This window comes from Oncorhynchus clarkii, chromosome 15 (assembly GCF_045791955.1).
Source record: "Oncorhynchus clarkii lewisi isolate Uvic-CL-2024 chromosome 15, UVic_Ocla_1.0, whole genome shotgun sequence".
In the NCBI taxonomy this organism is placed as follows: domain Eukaryota; kingdom Metazoa; phylum Chordata; class Actinopteri; order Salmoniformes; family Salmonidae; genus Oncorhynchus; species Oncorhynchus clarkii.
The window spans coordinates 3397504-3417033 of NC_092161.1; the positions used below are offsets into that span (position 1 = coordinate 3397504).

Here is a 19530-nt window from a genome sequence, read left to right on the forward strand (position 1 = left end):
GATGGCAAATACATCGTCTGTGGATCTATTGGGGCGGTATGCAAATTGAAGTGGGTCTAGGGTATCAGGTAAGGTGGAGGTGATATGATTCTTAACTAGCCTCTCAAAGCACTTAATGATGACAGAAGTGAGTGCTACAGGGCGTTATTGTCATTTAGTTCAGTTACCTTTGCCTTCCTGGGTACAGGAACAATGGTGTAAATCTTGAAGCAAGTGGGGGACAGCAGACTGGGATAGGGAGAGATTGTATATACCAACCAGATGTCCTGTATATTTTAGGTTAAGTTATATTAGTTAATGATACTTTTGTTAGGTTATGTTAGTTCATGTTTATATTAGTTTATTTTAGTTCAGGTTAGGTTGTGTTAGATTATGTTATGTTAGGTTATGTTAGGTTATGTTATGTTAGATTATGTTAGATTATGTTGTGTTAGGTTATGTTAGATTATGTTATGTTAGATTATGTTATGTTATGTTACTTTATTCTAGGTTGTGTTAAGTTATGCTACGCTATGTTAGTTATTGATCGTTTTTCTTAGGTTATGTTCATTTATGTTTATGCTAGTTTGTGTTAGATTAGGTTATGTTATGTTACTTTATGTTAGGTGATGATAATGTTAGGTTATGTTAGTTAATATTATGTTAGGTTATGTTAGTTTATGTTAGGTGATGATAATGTTAGGTTATGTTAGTTAATATTATGTTAGGTTATGTTAGGTGATGATAATGTTAGATTATGTTAGTTAATATTATGTTAGGTTATGTTAGTTTATGTTAGGTGATGATAATGTTAGGTTATGTTAGTTAATATTATGTTAGGTTATGTTAGTTTATATTAGGTTATGTTATGTTAGGTTATGTTAGGTGATGATAATGTTAGGTTATGTTAGTTAATATTATGTTAGGTTATGTTAGTTTATATTAGGTTATGTTATGTTAGGTTATGTTAGTTTATGTTAGTTTATGTTAGTTTAGTTTATATTAGGTTAGATTATATTATGTTATGTTAGTTTATATTAGGTTATGTTAGTTTATGTTAGTTTATATTAGGTGATGTAATGTTAGGTCATGTTAGTTTATGTTATATTAGGTGATGTAATGTTAGGTTATGTTAGTTTATGTTAGGTAACCATCTGCTGTGGTATCCTGTACCCAGTCTGTCTCCATGTGTTTGTATGTCCTTAAGGCATGATCTCCAGCATCTTTGGTGCGAGCAGGGCTCTCCGCTCCACTGGTCCCATCATTTTGCACCTCCTTTCCTCCTCCTCCTCTTCTGCTCGTCTGTGTCATGTGACCATGTCCAAACAATGGGAATGTCTGGCTGATTTCCAAACCTTGTGTTTTTTTACTTCCCTGGTCCTTCTAGACTTTGAACTAGTCTGTCTAGTCTGTCTGTCCAGCTGGGCGTTATGGCATCCCGTCACGTGTCACCCCACGCTAACACCTACTACCATGGAGCTCTGCTACGTCACTTCACTCTGTCCCAGCATGCAACACTTACTAAGATAAAAACTACCAAAACATCAGCTTCAGAGGGAATCTTGGTCTTCCTCGTGCAATGCAGCAGGCTCATCTCCTTCCCATGCCACCGCCTCCTGTATGTTACGTCTTACCTACCTACTGTATCTATCAAGCTCTCTCTCTGACAAAACGTAACGTTACAACATTTACATGGTGATTTTCCTTCGTTTTAGACCAATCACAGAGAAAAAGACTCCCCCAACCCGGAAACATTCCATATGCTCAGAGTTCCAAAGGTTTTTAACTGCTTTCATTATTCTATTTGGTGTCAATATCAATTTCCAATGTAGGTTTACAATGTAGGTTTACAAGGTAGGTTTACAACGTAAGTTTACAACGTAGGTTTACAAGGTAGGTTTACAACGTAAGTTTACAACGTAGGTTTACAAGGTAGGTTTACAAGGTAGGTTTATAAGGTAGGTTTACCATGTAGGTTTACCATGTAGGTTTACCTGTAACGTAGGTGTACAACGTAGGTGTACAACGTAGGTGTACAATGTAGGTGTACAATGTAGGTTTACATATAACGTAGGTTTACAATGTAGGTTTACAATGTAGGTTTACCATGTAGATTTACAATGTAGGTTTACAATGTAGGTTTACAATGTAGGTTTACCTATAACGTAGGTTTACAAGGTAGGTTTACCATGTAGGTTTACAATGTAGGTTTACAATGTAGGTTTACAATGTAGGTTTACAATGTAGGTTTACCATAGTAATGTAGCCATAGTAATGTAGCCATAGTAATGCAGCCATAGTAATGTACCCATAGTAATGTAGCCATAGTAACGTGGCCATAGTAACGTAGCTATAGTAACGGAGCTATATTCACGGAGCTATAGTAACGGATCTATATATAGTCACGTAGCGTCATTTACGTAGCTATAGTAACGGATCTATATATAGTCACAAAGCTATAGTAACGGAGCTTTAGTAATGGATCTATAGTAACGGATCTATAGTAACGGAGCTATAGTAACGGAGCTATAGTAACGGATCTATATATAGTCACGTAGCGTAATTTACGTAGCTATAGTAACGGATCTATATATAGTCACGGAGCTATAGTAACGGATCTATATATAGTCACGTAGCGTCATTTACGTAGCTATAGTAACGGATCTATATATAGTCACAAAGCTATAGTAACGGAGCTTTAGTAACGGAGCTATAGTAACTGATCTATATATAGTCACGGAGCTATAGTAACAGAGCTTTAGTAACGGAGCTATAGTAACTGATCTATATATAGTCACGGAGCTATAGTAACGGAGCTTTAGTAACGGAGCTATAGTAACTGATCTATATATAGTCACGGAGCTATAGTAACGGAGCTTTAGTAACGGAGCTATAGTAACTGATCTATATATAGTCACGGAGCTATAGTAACGGAGCTATAGTAACGGAGCTATAGTAGCGGAGCTATGGTAGCGGAGCTATAGTATCTGATCTATATATAGTCACGGAGCTATAGTAACAGAGCTTTAGTAAAGGAGCTATAGTAGCGGAGCTATAGTAACTGATCTATACATAGTCACGGAGCTATAGTAGCGGAGCTATAGTAACAGAGCTTTAGTAACGGAGCTATAGTAGCGGAGCTATAGCAGCGGAGCTATAGTAACTGATATATATATAGTCACGTAGCGTCATTTACGTAGCTATAGTAACTGATCTATATATAGTCACGTAGCGTCATTTACGTAGCTATAGTAACTGATCTATATATAGTCACGGAGCTTTAGTAACGTAGCTATAGTTACGGAGCTATAGTCACGGAGCTATAGTCACGGAGCTATAGTCACGGAGCTATAGTAACGGAGCTATAGTAACGGAGCTATAGTAACGGAGCTATAGTCACGGAGCTATAGTCACGGAGCTATAGTAACGGAGCTATAGTAACGGAGCTATAGTAACGGAGCTATAGTCACGGAGCTATAGTCACGGAGCTATAGTCACGGAGCTATAGTCACGGAGCTATAGTCACGGAGCTATAGTAACGGAGCTATAGTCACGGAGCTATATTCACGGAGCTATATTCACGGAGCTATAGTCACGGAGCTATAGTCACGGAGCTATAGTCACGGAGCTATAGTAACGGAGCCACCTGCAAGTGCCCTGCATCCATGATTATTTAAACCCCCCAGAGCCAATCCCTTCGCCCCCTAACCCCCACAACTATGTCACCAGCTTTTCTCCCCAACGCTCTGACCGTCTCAGACTAGGCTAGCTGTTTAGACCTTAGCTACACCTTTTTACTCCCAGCAGGACACACTCCCTCCAAAAACCACATCATGAAAATCATAATTCATAAATTGGAGACATAATTTGCAATATAGAGAAAACAGATGGTCAACGATCCAAAACAACCCAGCTGTGATTTGTCAAATGGGAGAAAGACAGAACGCCTAGTCTGAATGTCAAATCCAGCCACCTGCCACCCTCCCCCTACCATGTCCCTCCCTCCCCCTACCATGTCCCTCCCTGTCCCTCCCTCCCCCGACCATGTCCCTCCCTCCCCCGTCCATGTCCCTCCCTCCCCCTACCATGTCCCTCCCTCCCCCTACCATGTCCCTCCCTCCCCCTACCATGTCCCTCCCTCCCCCTACCATGTCCCTCCCTCCCCCTACCATGTCCCTCCCTCCCCCTACCATGTCCCTCCCTCCCCTCCCCTTCTTCCCCCTCCATGTCTTCTCTCCCTCCTTCTAACATGTACCTCCTCACTCCTCCCCTTCCACACCTCTCCATAAATGATCCAGTATTATTTATCGACATGTGGTTGTCATTGTTTGGTTTCCTAAACACGTAATCATTATGTCTGATAGTGTTCTGGTGAGACATGTCAATCACTATGTTCTGGTGAGACATGTCAATCACTATGTTCTGGTGAGACATGTCAATCACTATGTTCTGGTGAGACCTGTCAATCACTATGTTCTGGTGAGACATGTCAATCACTATGTTCTGGTGAGACATGTCAATCACTATGTTCTGGTGAGACCTGTCAATCACTATGTTCTGGTGAGACATGTCAATCACTATGTGGGTACTATTTACGGTATCATCTCTATTATTGTATATGCTTAGAAAACAATCTATTTACTATCTACTCTGTCCACTTTGGAAGGCTAATTTGACTTTCTCTGTCCGCTACAGGGAATGTTCATGTACATTACAAACCGTCATGAGTTTGGAAGGCTAATTTCCACAGCTAACTTTAACACATCACATTACAACGGCGATCTGTGGCAAATATTTGAGAATCCAGTGGTGAGTCCTCATATCCTCCCTCCCCGCTTTTGTTTGATTTGTATAAAGACGTTTTAAGATATGGTAACCGTGAGATAAGATTACCCTTTGTCTGATTCATTTGTAGTGATAAAAAATATGACGTACTGTAAATATGCAGTGAACTCTGATTCGCTGAAAAAGGATCTGTGATTTACTGACTGAGAGTTCTGGGTTTTGTCTGGGAGTGTCTGGTGAGAGGGGAGTGTCTGGTGAGAGGGGAGTGTCTGGTGAGAGGGGAGTGTCTGGTGAGAGGGGAGTGTGTTGTGAGAGGGGAGTGTCTGGTGAGAGGGGAGTGTGTTGTGAGAGGGGAGTGTTTGGTGAGAGGGGAGTGTCTGGTGAGAGGGGAGTGTCTGGTGAGAGGGGAGTGTCTGGTGAGAGGGGAGTGTCTGGGAGTGTATGGTGAGAGGAGAGTGTCTGGTGAGAGGGGAGTGTCTGGTGAGAGGGGAGTGTCTGGTGAGAGGGGAGTGTGTTGTGAGAGGGGAGTGTCTGGTGAGAGGGGAGTGTCTGGTGAGAGGGGAGTGTCTGGTGAGAGGGGAGTGTCTGGTGAGAGGGGAGTGTCTGGGAGTGTATGGTGAGAGGAGAGTGTCTGGTGATAGGGGAGTGTCTGGGAGTGTCTGGTGAGAGGAGAGTGTCTGGTGAGAGGGGAGTGTCTGGTGAGAGGAGAGTGTCTGGTGAGAGGAGAGTGTCTGGTGAGAGGAGAGTGTCTGGTGAGAGGAGAGTGTCTGTTGAGAGGAGAGTGTCTGGTGAGAGGGTAGTGTCTGGGAGTGTCTGGTGAGAGCTGAGTGCCAGAGGATAAGCCATGAGAGGTATGCAGGTCAGTGAACTCTCTCTCTCTCTCTCTCTCTCTCAGGACTGGAAGGAGAAATACATCCACCCCAACTACACACGCATCTTCACAGAGAACTACCTAGAAGAGGTATGTATATCTTAAGTTACAGCGATACAGTCATGTGAAAAGTAAGTGTCTCTAGCCGTGGATCCCAGAGTGAGGTCGTAAGTGACTTAGTACCTGTCTCTAGTGACTCAGTGCCTGTCTCTAGTGACTCAGTACCTGTCTCTAGTGACTCAGAACCTGTCTCTAGCCGTGGATCCCAGAGTGAGGTCCTAAGTGACTCAGTACCTGTCTCTAGTGACTCAGTACCTGTCTCTAGTGACTCAGTACCTGTCTCTAGCCGTGGATCCCAGAGTGAGGTCCTAAGTGACTCAGTGCCTGTCTCTAGTGACTCAGTACCTGTCTCTAGTGACTCAGTACCTGTCTCTAGTGAATCAGTACCTGTCTCTAGCCGTGGATCCCAGAGTGAGGTCCTAAGTGACTCAGTGCCTGTCTCTAGTGACTCAGTGCCTCTCTAGTGACTCAGTACCTGTCTCTAGTGACTCAGTAGCTGTCTCTAGTGACTCAGTACCTGTCTCTAGTGACTCAGTACCTGTCTCTAGTGACTCAGTACCTGTCTCTAGCCGTGGATCCCAGAGTGAGGTCCTAAGTGACTCAGTGCCTGTCTCTAGTGACTCAGTACCTGTCTCTAGTGACTCAGTACCTGTCTCTAGTGACTCAGTACCTGTCTCTAGTGACTCAGTACCTGTCTCTAGCCGTGGATCCCAGACTGAGGTCCTCAGTGACTCAGTAAGTGTCTCTATTCGTGGACGTGTCTCTAGCTCATCTCTCTGTTTCTCCTAAAACTCTTTAGTTCTAACTGTCTGTGTCGGTCTCCTCTAGCCATGTCCAGATGTGTTCTGGTTCCCGGTCTTCACGGAGCGGGCCTGTGATGAGCTGGTGGAGGAGATGGAACACTACGGGTCCTGGTCTGGAGGCAACCACGAGGTCAGAGGTCAAACGTAGCACATAGTACATACTGTAAAGTGATTAATAACATAGTACATACTGTAAAGTTATGTGGTGGTGAACCTATAGACCTTCAGTGGTGAACCTATAGGCCTTCAGTGGTGAACCTATAGATCTTCCGTGGTGAACCTATAGACCTTCAGTGGTGAACCTATAGGCCTTCAGTGGTGAACCTATAGGTATTCAGTGGTTAACCTATAGGCCTTCAGTGGTGAACCTATAGGCCTTCAGTGGTGAACCTATAGACCTTCAGTGGTGAACCTATAGGCCTTCAGTGGTGAACCTATAGGCCTTCAGTGGTGAACCTATAGGGCCAGTGGTGTAGTGGAGGGTAAACACTAAGGGTCAGTAGTGTAGTGGAGGGTAAACACTAAGGGCAAGTGGTGTAGTGGAGGGTAAACACCAAGGGCCAGTGGTGGAGGGTAAACACTAAGGGCCAGTAGTGTAGAGGAGGGTAAACACTAAGGTCCAGTAGTGTAGAGGAGGGTAAACACTAAGGACCAGTGGTGTAGAGGAGGGTAAACACTAAGGGCCAGTAGTGTAGAGGAGGGTAAACACTAAGGTCCAGTAGTGTAGTGGAGGGTAAACACTAAGGGCCAGTAGTGTAGAGGAGGGTAAACACTAAGGACCAGTGGTGTAGAGGAGGGTAAACACTAAGGGTCAGTAGTGTAGAGGAGGGTAAACACTAAGGGCCAGTAGTGTAGAGGAGGGTAAACACTAAGGGCCAGTGGTGTAGTGGAGGGTAAACACTAAGGGTCAGTAGTGTAGAGGAGGGTAAACACTAAGGGCCAGTAGTGTAGAGGAGGGTAAACACTAAGGACCAGTGGTGGAGGGTAAACACTTAAGGCCAGTAGTGTAATGGAGGGTAAACACTAAGGGCCAGTGGTGTAGTGGAGGGTAAACACTAAGGGTCAGTAGTGTAGAGGAGGGTAAACACTAAGGGCCAGTAGTGTAGAGGAGGGTAAACACTAAGGACCAGTGGTGGAGGGTAAACACTAAGGGCCAGTAGTGTAGTGGAGGGTAAACACTAAGGGCCAGTAGTGTAGTGGAGGGTAAACACTAAGGACCAGTGGTGGAGGGTAAACACTAAGGGCCAGTAGTGTAGAGGAGGGTAAACACTAAGGACCAGTGGTGTAGAGGAGGGTAAACACTAAGGGTCAGTAGTGTAGAGGAGGGTAAACACTAAGGGCCAGTAGTGTAGAGGAGGGTAAACACTAAGGGCCAGTGGTGTAGTGGAGGGTAAACACTAAGGGTCAGTAGTGTAGAGGAGGGTAAACACTAAGGGCCAGTAGTGTAGAGGAGGGTAAACACTAAGGACCAGTGGTGGAGGGTAAACACTTAAGGCCAGTAGTGTAATGGAGGGTAAACACTAAGGGCCAGTGGTGTAGTGGAGGGTAAACACTAAGGGTCAGTAGTGTAGAGGAGGGTAAACACTAAGGGCCAGTAGTGTAGAGGAGGGTAAACACTAAGGACCAGTGGTGGAGGGTAAACACTAAGGGCCAGTAGTGTAGTGGAGGGTAAACACTAAGGGCCAGTAGTGTAGTGGAGGGTAAACACTAAGGGCCAGTGGTGTAGTGGAGGGTAAACACTAAGGGCCAGTGGTGGAGGGTAAACACTAAGGGCCACTGGTGAAGGGTAAACACTAAGGGCCAGTGGTGTAGTGGAGGGTAAACACTAAGGGTCAGTAGTGTAGAGGAGGGTAAACACTAAGGACCAGTGGTGTAGTGGAGGGTAAACACTAAGGGCCAGTAGTGTAGAGGAGGGTAAACACTAAGGGCCAGTGGTGGAGGGTAAACACTAAGGGCCAGTAGTGTAGTGGAGGGTAAACACTAAGGGCCAGTGGTGTAGTGGAGGGTAAACACTAAGGGCCAGTGGTGGAGGGTAAACACTAAGGGCCAGTAGTGTAGTGGAGGGTAAACACTGAGGGCCAGTAGTGTAGTGGAGGGTAAACACTAAGGGCCAGTAGTGTAGTGGAGGGTAAACACTAAGGGCCAGTAGTGTAGTGGAGGGTAAACACTAAGGGCCAGTAGTGTAGTGGAGGGTAAACACTAAAGGCCAGTAGTGTAGTGGAGGGTAAACACTAAGTGCCAGTAGTGGAGGGTAAACACTAAGGGCCAGTAGTGGAGGGTAAACACTAAGGGCCAGTAGTGGAGGGTACACGCAGGTATAAACCGTATACCCACTTTAGTTTCAGTGGGCTTTGCCTATACTGACTTCTTAATCCCTACTGGTGCTCTCAAAGGAGTGCAGCGGAGGTTTACAATGTATCAGTCCTGTTGTACAATAGAGAAATCATGGGCAAAGTAGCCTACACAATGGCCAAGACAGTGAAATATATTCACATGCGTGCAGCACACACACACAGCCTAGTTTCAGCTGAATATCATCTTCAGTCAGTAAGAGTGTACAGCTCTCAGCTGGTTCTGGCATGGAGCAGCTCACAGAAGAATGACATCGGTTGCCGGTAGGGTAGGAAAGACTTTTCAACGTATGTCTACCAGTAAATGCTAACTAAGGCAACAATGGGTATGGAAACCAGGCATTGATCAAGTTTAGTCCGAAGTGTTGGTTAGTAGGCAATTTGTGATGCACAATTGTCATCATGCGCTGTTTTCATCAGGGGCGAAGACTGTACATGGGATGGGTCTGGGTGGACACAGGCCCACCCAATGGGGAGCCAGGCCCTGACAGGCCCACCCAATCAGATTGATGTTTGTTGTGAATTTAGACCATCATTTCTATTAAAAATAGTGTGATTTTGAGTTTGGAAATCTAAAATATCTATTGGAAAACAGGATTTTTCACACAGGGTGCCTTTCCTTCGCTGGGATGGCTGTTTGGGAACTTCCACTGCTAAATTAGAGTTTACTTCCACTTCTCCAGGCTCCACTACACCACTGCATAGGGCTGATGGAAAGACAGCAGTCACACACAGCATGATGTTAAAGCTCCACTACACCACTGCATCGGGCCGATGGAGAGACAGCAGTCACACACAGCATGATGTTAAATCACCACTACACCACTGCATAGGGCCGATGGAAAGACAGCAGTCACACACAGCACGATGTTAAATCACCACTGCATAGGGCCGATGGAGAGACAGCAGTCACACACAGCATGATGTTAAAGCTCCACTACACCACTGCATAGGGCTGACGGAAAGACAGCAGTCACACACAGCATGATGTTAAAGCTCCTCTACACCACTGCATAGGGCTGACGGAGAGACAGCAGTCACACACAGCATGATGTTAAAGCTCCACTACACCACTGCATAGGGCTGACGGAAAGACAGCAGTCACACACAGCATGATGTTAAAGGATAACCAGTCCATAATCTCGGCCATAATGAGCCTATACTCACCTCCCTACTGGTGCGTATCGAAGTAGTGTGGTGGAAGTATTCACACAGCGCGCAGCACACAATAACACAACCATTAAGCATTGAGATCTCTGGTGATTTCTTAGCCTGTGGGTCATCAGGTTGGTGTCTGCTGAGTCAAGTCATTCATCTTCAAACCCACCCACCACTCATCCCTCATCCCTCATCATCCCTCATTTTTTTTACCTTTATTTAACCAGGCAAGTCAGTTAAGAACAAATTCTTATTTTCAATGATGGCCTGGATGGCCTTAACAGTGGGTTAACTGCCTGTTCAGGGGCAGAACGACAGATTTGTACCTTGTCAACACTAGTCTAGTCCAACAGTCTAACCACTAGGCTACCCTGCCGCCCCCATCATCCCTCATCATCCCTAACCATCACCCTGGAGACAGCAGTCACACACAATCACACAGAAACAGAGGAGGACGAGGTTATGGCTAATATGTTCCATCACTGTTCTCTTGTTTCCTGGTCTCTCTTCCTGGTCTCTCTTCCTGGTCTCTCTTCCAATCAGGACAAGAGGATCACTGGCGGCTATGAGACAGTGCCGACTGATGACATCCACATGAAGCAGATCGGTTATGATAAGGAGTGGCTACACTTCATCAGAGAGTTCATATCCCCCGTCACTCTCAAAGTCTTCTCCGGATACTACACCAAGGTATGCAATGATATAACTACTGTTAGATCATCTATTATATTTCATCAAGCATTGTATTACATCATCTATTAAATTACATCAACAATTATATTACATTACAGCATCTATTATATTACATCATCTATTATATTACATCATCTATTATATTACATCATCTATTATATTACATCATCTATTATATTACATCATCTATTATATTACATCATCTATTATATTACATCTATTATATTACATCATCTATTATATTACATCATCTATTATATTACATCATCTATTATATTACATCATCTATTATATTACATCATCTATTATATTACATCATCTATTATATTACATCATCTATTATATTACATCATCTATTATATTACATCATCTATTATATTACATCTATTATATTACATCTATTATATTACATCATCTATTATATTACATCATCTATTATATTACATACACTATTATATTACATCATCTATTATATTACATCATCTATTATATTACATCATCTATTATATTACATCTATTATATTACATCTATTATATTACATCATCTATTATATTACATCATCTATTATATTACATCATCTATTATATTACATCATCTATTATATTACATCATCTATTATATTACATCAACTATTATATTACATACACTATTATATTACATCATCTATTATATTACATCTATTATATTACATCATCTATTATATTACATCATCTATTATATTACATCATCTATTATATTACATCATCTATTATATTACATCATCTATTATATTACATCAACTATTATATTACATCATCTATTATATTACATCATCTATTATATTACATCATCTATTATATTACATCATCTATTATATTACATCATCTATTATATTACATCATCTATTATATTACATCATCTATTATATTATATATATATATTTTTTATATTATATTACATCATATATTTAATTACATCAACTATTATATTACATCAACTATTACGTTACATCAAGTATTATATTACATCATCTATATTACATCATCTATTATATTACATCATCTATTATATTACATCATCTATTATATTACATCATCTATTATATTACATCATCTATATTACATCATCTATTATATTACATCATCTATTATATTACATCATCTATTATATTACATCATCTATTATATTACATCATCTATATTACATCAACTATTATATTACATCATCTATATTACATCATCTATTATATTACATCATCTATTATATTACATCATCTATTATATTACATAATCTATTATATTACATCATCTATTATATTACATCATCTATATTACATAATCTATTATATTACATCATCTATTATATTACATCATCTATTATATTACATAATCTTTTATATTACATCATCTATATTACATAATATTTTATATTACATATTACATGTATTATATTACAACAACTATTATATTACATCATCTGTTATATTACTACATCTACATCCCCATCTGTATTATTATATCAACTATTACACTACATCTTTAATATTACATCTATTATATTACATATATTATTATACATCATCTGTTATATTACATAATCTATTATATTATATCAATATTATATCAACTATTTCATTACATAATCTGTTATATTACATCAACTATTATATTACATCAACTATTATATTACATCATCTATTATATTACATCATCTGTTATATTACATCATCTGTTATATTACATAATATATTATATTATATCAATATTATATCAACTATTATATTACATAAACTATTATATTACATCATCTATTATATTACATCAACTATTATATTACATCATCTATTATATTACATCTATTATATTACATCTATTATATTACATCATCTATTATATTACATCATCTATTATATTACATCATCTATTATATTACATCATCTATTATATTACATCATCTATTATATTACATCATCTATTATATTACATCATCTATTATATTACATCTATTATATTACATCATCTATTATATTACATCAACTATTATATTACATCATCTATTATATTACATCATCTATTATATTACATACACTATTATATTACATCATCTATTATATTACATCATCTATTATATTACATCATCTATTATATTACATCATCTATTATATTACATCATCTGTTATATTACATCATCTATTATATTACATCATCTATTATATTACATCATCTATTATATTACATCATCTATTATATTACATCAACTATTACATTACATCATCTATTATATTACATCTATTATATTACATATATTATATTACATAATCTATTATATTGCCTTATCTATTATGTTACCTTGTTTATTATATTTCATATTTTGCATAACATAATCTATTATAGCAGTGCATGATGATAATTGTGCATCACAAATAGCCTACTAACCAACATTTCAGACTAAACTTTTTAATCCCATCCAGATCTGTTGTACAATGATTGTAGGTTGATCAGCAGATACTGTCTAAGAGATGGTGAATGACATTATGTCATTTTGGCCTTAACTTCACATGAGGATGATCTAAGAGATGTTGAAAGATATTTCTGTAAATGTGTGATTTGGGCTGTTCTCCACAGGGCTATGCAGTGATGAACTTCGTAGTGAAGTACACCCCCGGCAGACAGGCCTACCTGAGACCCCATCACGACTCCTCCACATTCACCATCAACGTTGCTCTCAACAGCAAAGGAACTGACTTCCAGGTAAAACATTGTACTGAATCTCAAAACAGGAACTGACTTCTAGGTAAAACATTGTTCTGAATGTCAAAACAGGAACTGACTTCTAGGTAAAACATTGTACTGAATGTCAAAACAGGAACTGACTACCAAGTAAAACATTGTACTGAATCTCAAAACAAAAGTCAATTTGTCTCATGTCCACAGTAGAGCACACAATGAAAATATACAGTTACACACAGATATTCACTGTTTTCTCTCCCTCTCCCGTTCTCTCTCTCTCTCCCTCTCCCGTTCTCTCTCTCTCTCCCTCTCCCGTTCTCTCTCCCTCTCCCATTCTCTCTCCCTCTCCCGTTCTCTCTCTCTCTCCCTCTCCCGTTCTCTCTCTCTCTCCCGTTCTCTCTCTCTCCCTCTCCCGTTCTCTCTCTCCCTCTCCCGTTCTCTCTCTCTCTCCCTCTCCCGTTCTCTCTCTCTCCCTCTCTCTCCCTCTCTCTCTCTCTCCCGTTCTCTCTCTCTCCCTCTCCCGTTCTCTCTCTCTCCCTCTCCCGTTCTCTTTCTCCCTCTCCCGTTCTCTCTCTCCCTCTCCCGTTCTCTCTCCAGGGTGGCGGCTGTCGGTTCCACAGGTATAACTGCTCCGTAGATTCCCCTAGGAAAGGCTGGAGCTTCATGCACCCAGGCCGTCTGACGCACCTCCACGAAGGCCTGCCCACCACCAACGGAACACGCTACATCGCTGTCTCCTTCATCGACCCTTGAACCTTACCCTCTACACTAGCATTTTATCAGGTTTAGTTGTTTTTTTGTTTGTTTTCGTTGTTGTTTTTGTTGTTAATTTGATCTGGGATTTTTTTTGTCTTAATAATGCAGTGCCTTATTGATGTTATCATCATGACATTTTACGGATGCAATTTACTGTATACCCCCCCCCCCCCCCCCCCCAAAAAAAAAATAAAAATCACATTCCTTGTTGTTGTTGAAAAGAACACAAGGATGCAAAGGAATTGTAGGTAAAATCAGAGTCAGTCAATCACCTTCATTTGAAACTCTCTGTCAAACAGAGAACAGAGTGCCTTAACCTGTTGATGACTGTAATTCACCATCTGCATTTCAGGTCAAATATAGTACAGCCTTCATACTTCACATCACTCAGAGTTGAATAATTCTAATCAATTAGTCAGTTGTCCCACCAATACTCCTAACCAATTAATGAGTAATCCTACCCACAATCCTAATCAATGTGTCAGTAATCCCACCCATAATCCTGAACAATTAGTCAGTAATCCCACCCATAATCCTGAACAATTAGTCAGTAATCCCACCCATAATCCTGAACAATTAGTCAGTAATCCCACCCATAATCCTGATGAATTTGTCAGTAATTCCACCCATAATCCTGATGAATTTGTCAGTAATCCCACCCATAATCCTGTGAATATGTCAGTAATCCCACCCATAACCCTGACAATTAGTCTGTAATCCCACCCATAATCTAAAGGAAATATGTGTTAATGGTTATTCTGCCAACAGGTAGCTTGTTTGAACCATTTTAGATTGGTGACCTGTTTGTATGGTTAACCTGTACTTTAAAGTGTAGTTTTAAAACCATTGTCCATCCATGTTCTGTCCACCCATTTTCAGAACATTGGGTTACAGATTGTTACCTGATGTTAATACGACCGACATGCCCAAAGAATATATATATATATATATATTTTTTTATTTTTTTTGCACACCAGATAAAAACATTAATTACAGCAGAATTTAATATGAATTCTGGTTGAATGAAGTTGGATGTTGTCAAAAATGTTTTACTTGAAATGTTTTTTTTTTTTTTTACATCGTAGGACAACATCACAGGAGATGTTTACTTTCTCTGAAAGTTGTTTGTGAATGAACTTTGAACCTCAGCCAGTTCAAGTGCTTAACTTATTGTGAAATGGATGGAACCATAATAAAGTTGGAAAAAACAAACATGAATAGTGGTTTGTTTTTTAAACTTCCATCACATTGTCTTTTGAGAAATTATCCCCATTGACAGACTCAACCGTAGAGTAGGACGAGTGAAGAACAAAGCCTGACATTTTCCCCCTCTATTGTAAGATTAACTTCTATTATCTTGAAGCCATCCGTCAAAACCATTGAATTCTCCTTTTCTCTGCATTGTTTCAATAAAACCAACTTTGGAAAGAATTAAGACACAAATACACACTGAATTACACAGGGAAATACACACAGAAATACACACATAATTACATACAGCCACAAGGAGCCTGTCTATAACCTACCTACTTTAACGGCTTTCGTCTTCTGAGGAGGAGTAGCAAGGATCGGACCAATACGCAGCGTGGTAAGTGTTCATCTTGGTTTTTAATAACAATAATGAACACGGAACAAAACAATAAACGCCAACGTGAAAAAACAAAACTGAAACACTGACACGGAAAACAAACACAAGTGGGAAAAGGCTACCTAAGTATGATTCTCAATCAGAGACAACTAACGACAAGGCCAAACGCAAACACAACATAGAAAACAGAACATAGACAACCCACCCAACTCACGCCCTGACCATACTAAAATAAAGACAAATCAAAGGAACTAAGGTCAGAATGTGACACCTACCTGATCTGTTAGCTATTGCTGCCATGACTAAAGGTCAGTTAACCCTCTCATCACCCCTCACCAACACACACAAACCACTGCGGAATCAATCACAGTCAAGAATGCATGACCCAAGGTTTAATATATATATATATATATATATATATATAATAAATATATTTCACATTTATTTAACCAGGTAGGCCAGTTGAGAAGAAGTTCTCATATACAACTGCGACCTGGCTAAGATAGAGCAAAGCAGGTCGACAAAAACAACAACACAGAGTTACAAATAAACGTACAGTCAATAACGCAAGAGAAAAATATATGTGTAGTGTGTGCAAATGTAGTAAGATTAGGGAGGTGAAGGAGAAGCGGGGGGGGGGGGGATGCAGAGCGGTTGGCCGGGGTTAGCCAGGTGGAAAGCATAGCCGGTCGTAGAAAAATACCAAATGTCTGTTTGAAAAGCTAGCCTTAGCTTTCCTAACTGACTGTGTGTGTTGGTTCCTGACTTCCCTGAAAAGGTGCATATCGTGGGGGCTATTCGATGCTAATGTAGTGCGCCACATAATGTTTTTGTGCTGGTCAAGGGCAGTCAAGTCTGGAGTGAACCAAGGGATATATCTGTTCTTAGTTCTACCTTTTTTGAACGGGGCATGCTTATTTAAGATGGTGAGGAAAGCATTTTTAAAGTGTAACCAGGCATCCTCTACTGACGGAATGAGGTCAATATACTTCCAGGATACCCGGGCCAGGTCGATTAGAAAGGCCTGCTCGCTGAAGTGTTTTAGGGAGCAGTTGAAAGTAATGAGGGGTGACCGTTTGACCGCGGACCCATTACGGACGCAGGCAATGAGGCAGTGATCGCTGAGATTGAAGATGGTTGAAGACAGCAGAGGTGTATTTAGAGGGCAAGTTGGTCAGGAGGATATCTATGAGGGTGCCCGTGGTTACAGATTTACAGTTGTACCTGGTAGGTTCCTTGATCATTTGTGTGAGATTGAGGGCATCTATCTTAGATTGTAGGACGGCCGGGGTGTTAAGCATATCCCAGTTTAAGTCACCTAACAGAACGAACTCTGAAGATATATGGGGGGGAAATCAATTCACATATAGTGTCCAGGGCACAGCTGGGGGCTGAGGGGGGGTCTATGACAAGCGGCAACGGTGAGAGACGTAAAGGTGACGGTGAGAGACGTTCTGGAAAGGTGGATTTTTAAAAGCAGAAGCTTGAATTGTTTGGGCACAGACCTGGATAGTAGGACAAAACTCTCTGCAGTAGATTGCAACCCCCTTTGGCAGTTCTATCCTGTCGGAAAATGTTGTAGTTAGGGATGGAAATTTCAGCAATTTGTGATGGCCTCCCTATGCCAGGATTCAGACATGGCTAGGACATCAGCTACTAAAGCAGTGAATAAAACACACTTAGGGAGGAGGCTTCTAATGTTAACATGCATGAAACCGAGGCTTTTAAGGTTCGTGAGTCGGTGTGTTGGTGGGTCTGGCGGCAGCAAGGTGTTAGAGAGAGAGAGAACATCACACCATGGGGGGGGGGGGTTCGTGAGTTGGTGTGTTGGTGGGTCTGGCGGCAGCAAGGTGTTAGAGGGAGAGAAAACATCACACCATGAGGGGGGGGGGGTTCGTGAGTCGGTGTGTTGGTGGGTCTAGCGACAGCAAGGTGTTAGAGAGAGAGGAAACATCACACCATAGGGGGGGGGGGTTCGTGAGTCGGTGTGTTGGTGGGTCTGGCGGCAGCAAGGTGTTAGAGAGAGAGAAAACATCACACCATAGGGGGGGGGGGGGGGGGGGGTGCTGCGCAGGGCATCGGTGTGTATATTTAACTCACCTGGGTGCATTACAGATGAGATTATCCTTGTCATGATTTAGCCTGGCCTCTTACTGACCTCAGAGCAGTGTACGCACAGTGACACATCAATCCCCACTTTAACCTACCACATATTTAAACCTCTTAAATGTAGCATAGCTGTTTTTCAGCACTTTGTCTAATTTATTTAACATTGATGTGTGTTAATGTACCAGTAAAGTAATTCAGTGTTTTTATTAAATGACGACTGTTTTCATCGTTTAGATACTCATGGACTTCCAGTCATTGCACTTAGTAATGCTAGTTAAGAGTCCTGTCTACACGTAGCTTTCCCTGCCACATGCGTCCTGACCCGCCTGGACGTTTGAGAAGGCCTTGTGAAGCAGCAGATTGGCTGGAGGGGGAGAGGGGGGGTGTGGGAGAAAGGGGGAAGGAGGGGGAGCTTTTGGTCAGGCGTTAGGCGCAGGGTTCCCACCTGGTGAAAGAGTCCTTTGTAGGGCAGTGAAGGGAGCAGCTTTCTTCACGGTGTCCAGCTCTCTGAAGAGGAGCATTGATTCCCCCCCCCCCCTAGGCAGCCCAGGAAACTGGCTTGCCCAATAACCTCACAGCTTCTCACTGAAACAATTTATCAAAAGGCCGAACTGCGCATCTGCATATAACTGTATATTTTCATTGCGTTCTCTACTGTTACTGCTAAAGTACAGTGACATGAGATGAGTGGACTTTTGTGTTGAGATACAATGTTTTACCTGGAAGTCAGTTCCTGTTTTGACATTCAGAACAATGTCTTACCTAGAAGTCAGTTCCTGTTTTGAGATTCAGTACAATGTTTTACCTAGAAGTCAGTTCCTGTTTTGAGATTCAGTACAATGTTTTACCTGGGAGTTAGTTCCTGTTTTGACATTCAGTACAATGTTTTACCTAGAAGTCAGTTCCTGTTTTGAGATTCAGTACAATGTTTTACCTAGAAGTCAGTTCCTGTTTTGAGATTCAGTACAATGTTTTACCTGGGAGTTAGTTCCTGTTTTGACATTCAGTACAATGTTTTACCTAGAAGTCAGTTCCTGTTTTGAGATTCAGTACAATGTTTTACCTAGAAGTCAGTTCCTGTTTTGAGATTCAGTACAATGTTTTACCTGGAAGTCAGTTCCTGTTTTGAGATTCAGTACAATGTTTTACCTAGAAGTCAGTTCCTGTTTTGACATTCAGAACAATGTTTTACCTAGAAGTCAGTTCCTGTTTTGAGATTCAGTACAATGTTTTACCTAGAAGTCAGTTCCTGTTTTGACATTCAGAACAATGTTTTACCTAGAAGTCAGTTCCTGTTTTGAGATTCAGTACAATGTTTTACCTGGAAGTCAGTTCCTTTGCTGTTGAGAGCAACGTTGATGGTGAATGTGGAGGAGTCATGATGGGGTCTCAGGTAAGCCTGTCTGCCAGGGGTGTACTTCACTACGAAGTTCATCACTGCATAGCCCTGTGGAGAACAGCCCAAATCACACATTTACAGAAATATCTTTCAACATCTCTTAGATCATCCTCATGTGAAGTTAAGGCCAAAATGACATCATGTCATTCACCATCTCTTAGACAGTATCTGCTGATCAACCTACAATCAATTAAACAGATCTGGAATGTTGGATACTTGTGAATACGTGCACTGAACAGCTCTGGCATGAACTATAGAGAATAGTGTAT

General features: G+C 41.0%; 1 protein-coding gene across 2 annotated transcripts in view; it reads left to right on the forward strand.

Moving 5' to 3' along the window:
* Window positions 1-14361, forward strand: part of LOC139366653 (procollagen-lysine,2-oxoglutarate 5-dioxygenase 2-like) — a 120809-nt gene extending 106448 nt beyond the window's left edge. Inside the window, exons 14-20 of one of the 2 annotated variants that reach the window (XM_071104329.1) lie at window positions 1695-1757; window positions 4675-4788; window positions 5660-5725; window positions 6524-6628; window positions 10551-10697; window positions 13305-13430; window positions 14007-14361. In XM_071104329.1, the coding sequence (XP_070960430.1) occupies window positions 1695-1757; window positions 4675-4788; window positions 5660-5725; window positions 6524-6628; window positions 10551-10697; window positions 13305-13430; window positions 14007-14162 (777 nt within the window). In that variant the 3' untranslated portion in view covers window positions 14163-14361. The remainder of the gene's footprint in view (window positions 1-1694; window positions 1758-4674; window positions 4789-5659; window positions 5726-6523; window positions 6629-10550; window positions 10698-13304; window positions 13431-14006) is intronic. The other variant, XM_071104330.1, reaches the window with a different exon arrangement.
* Window positions 14362-19530: the final 5169 nt, after the last annotated feature.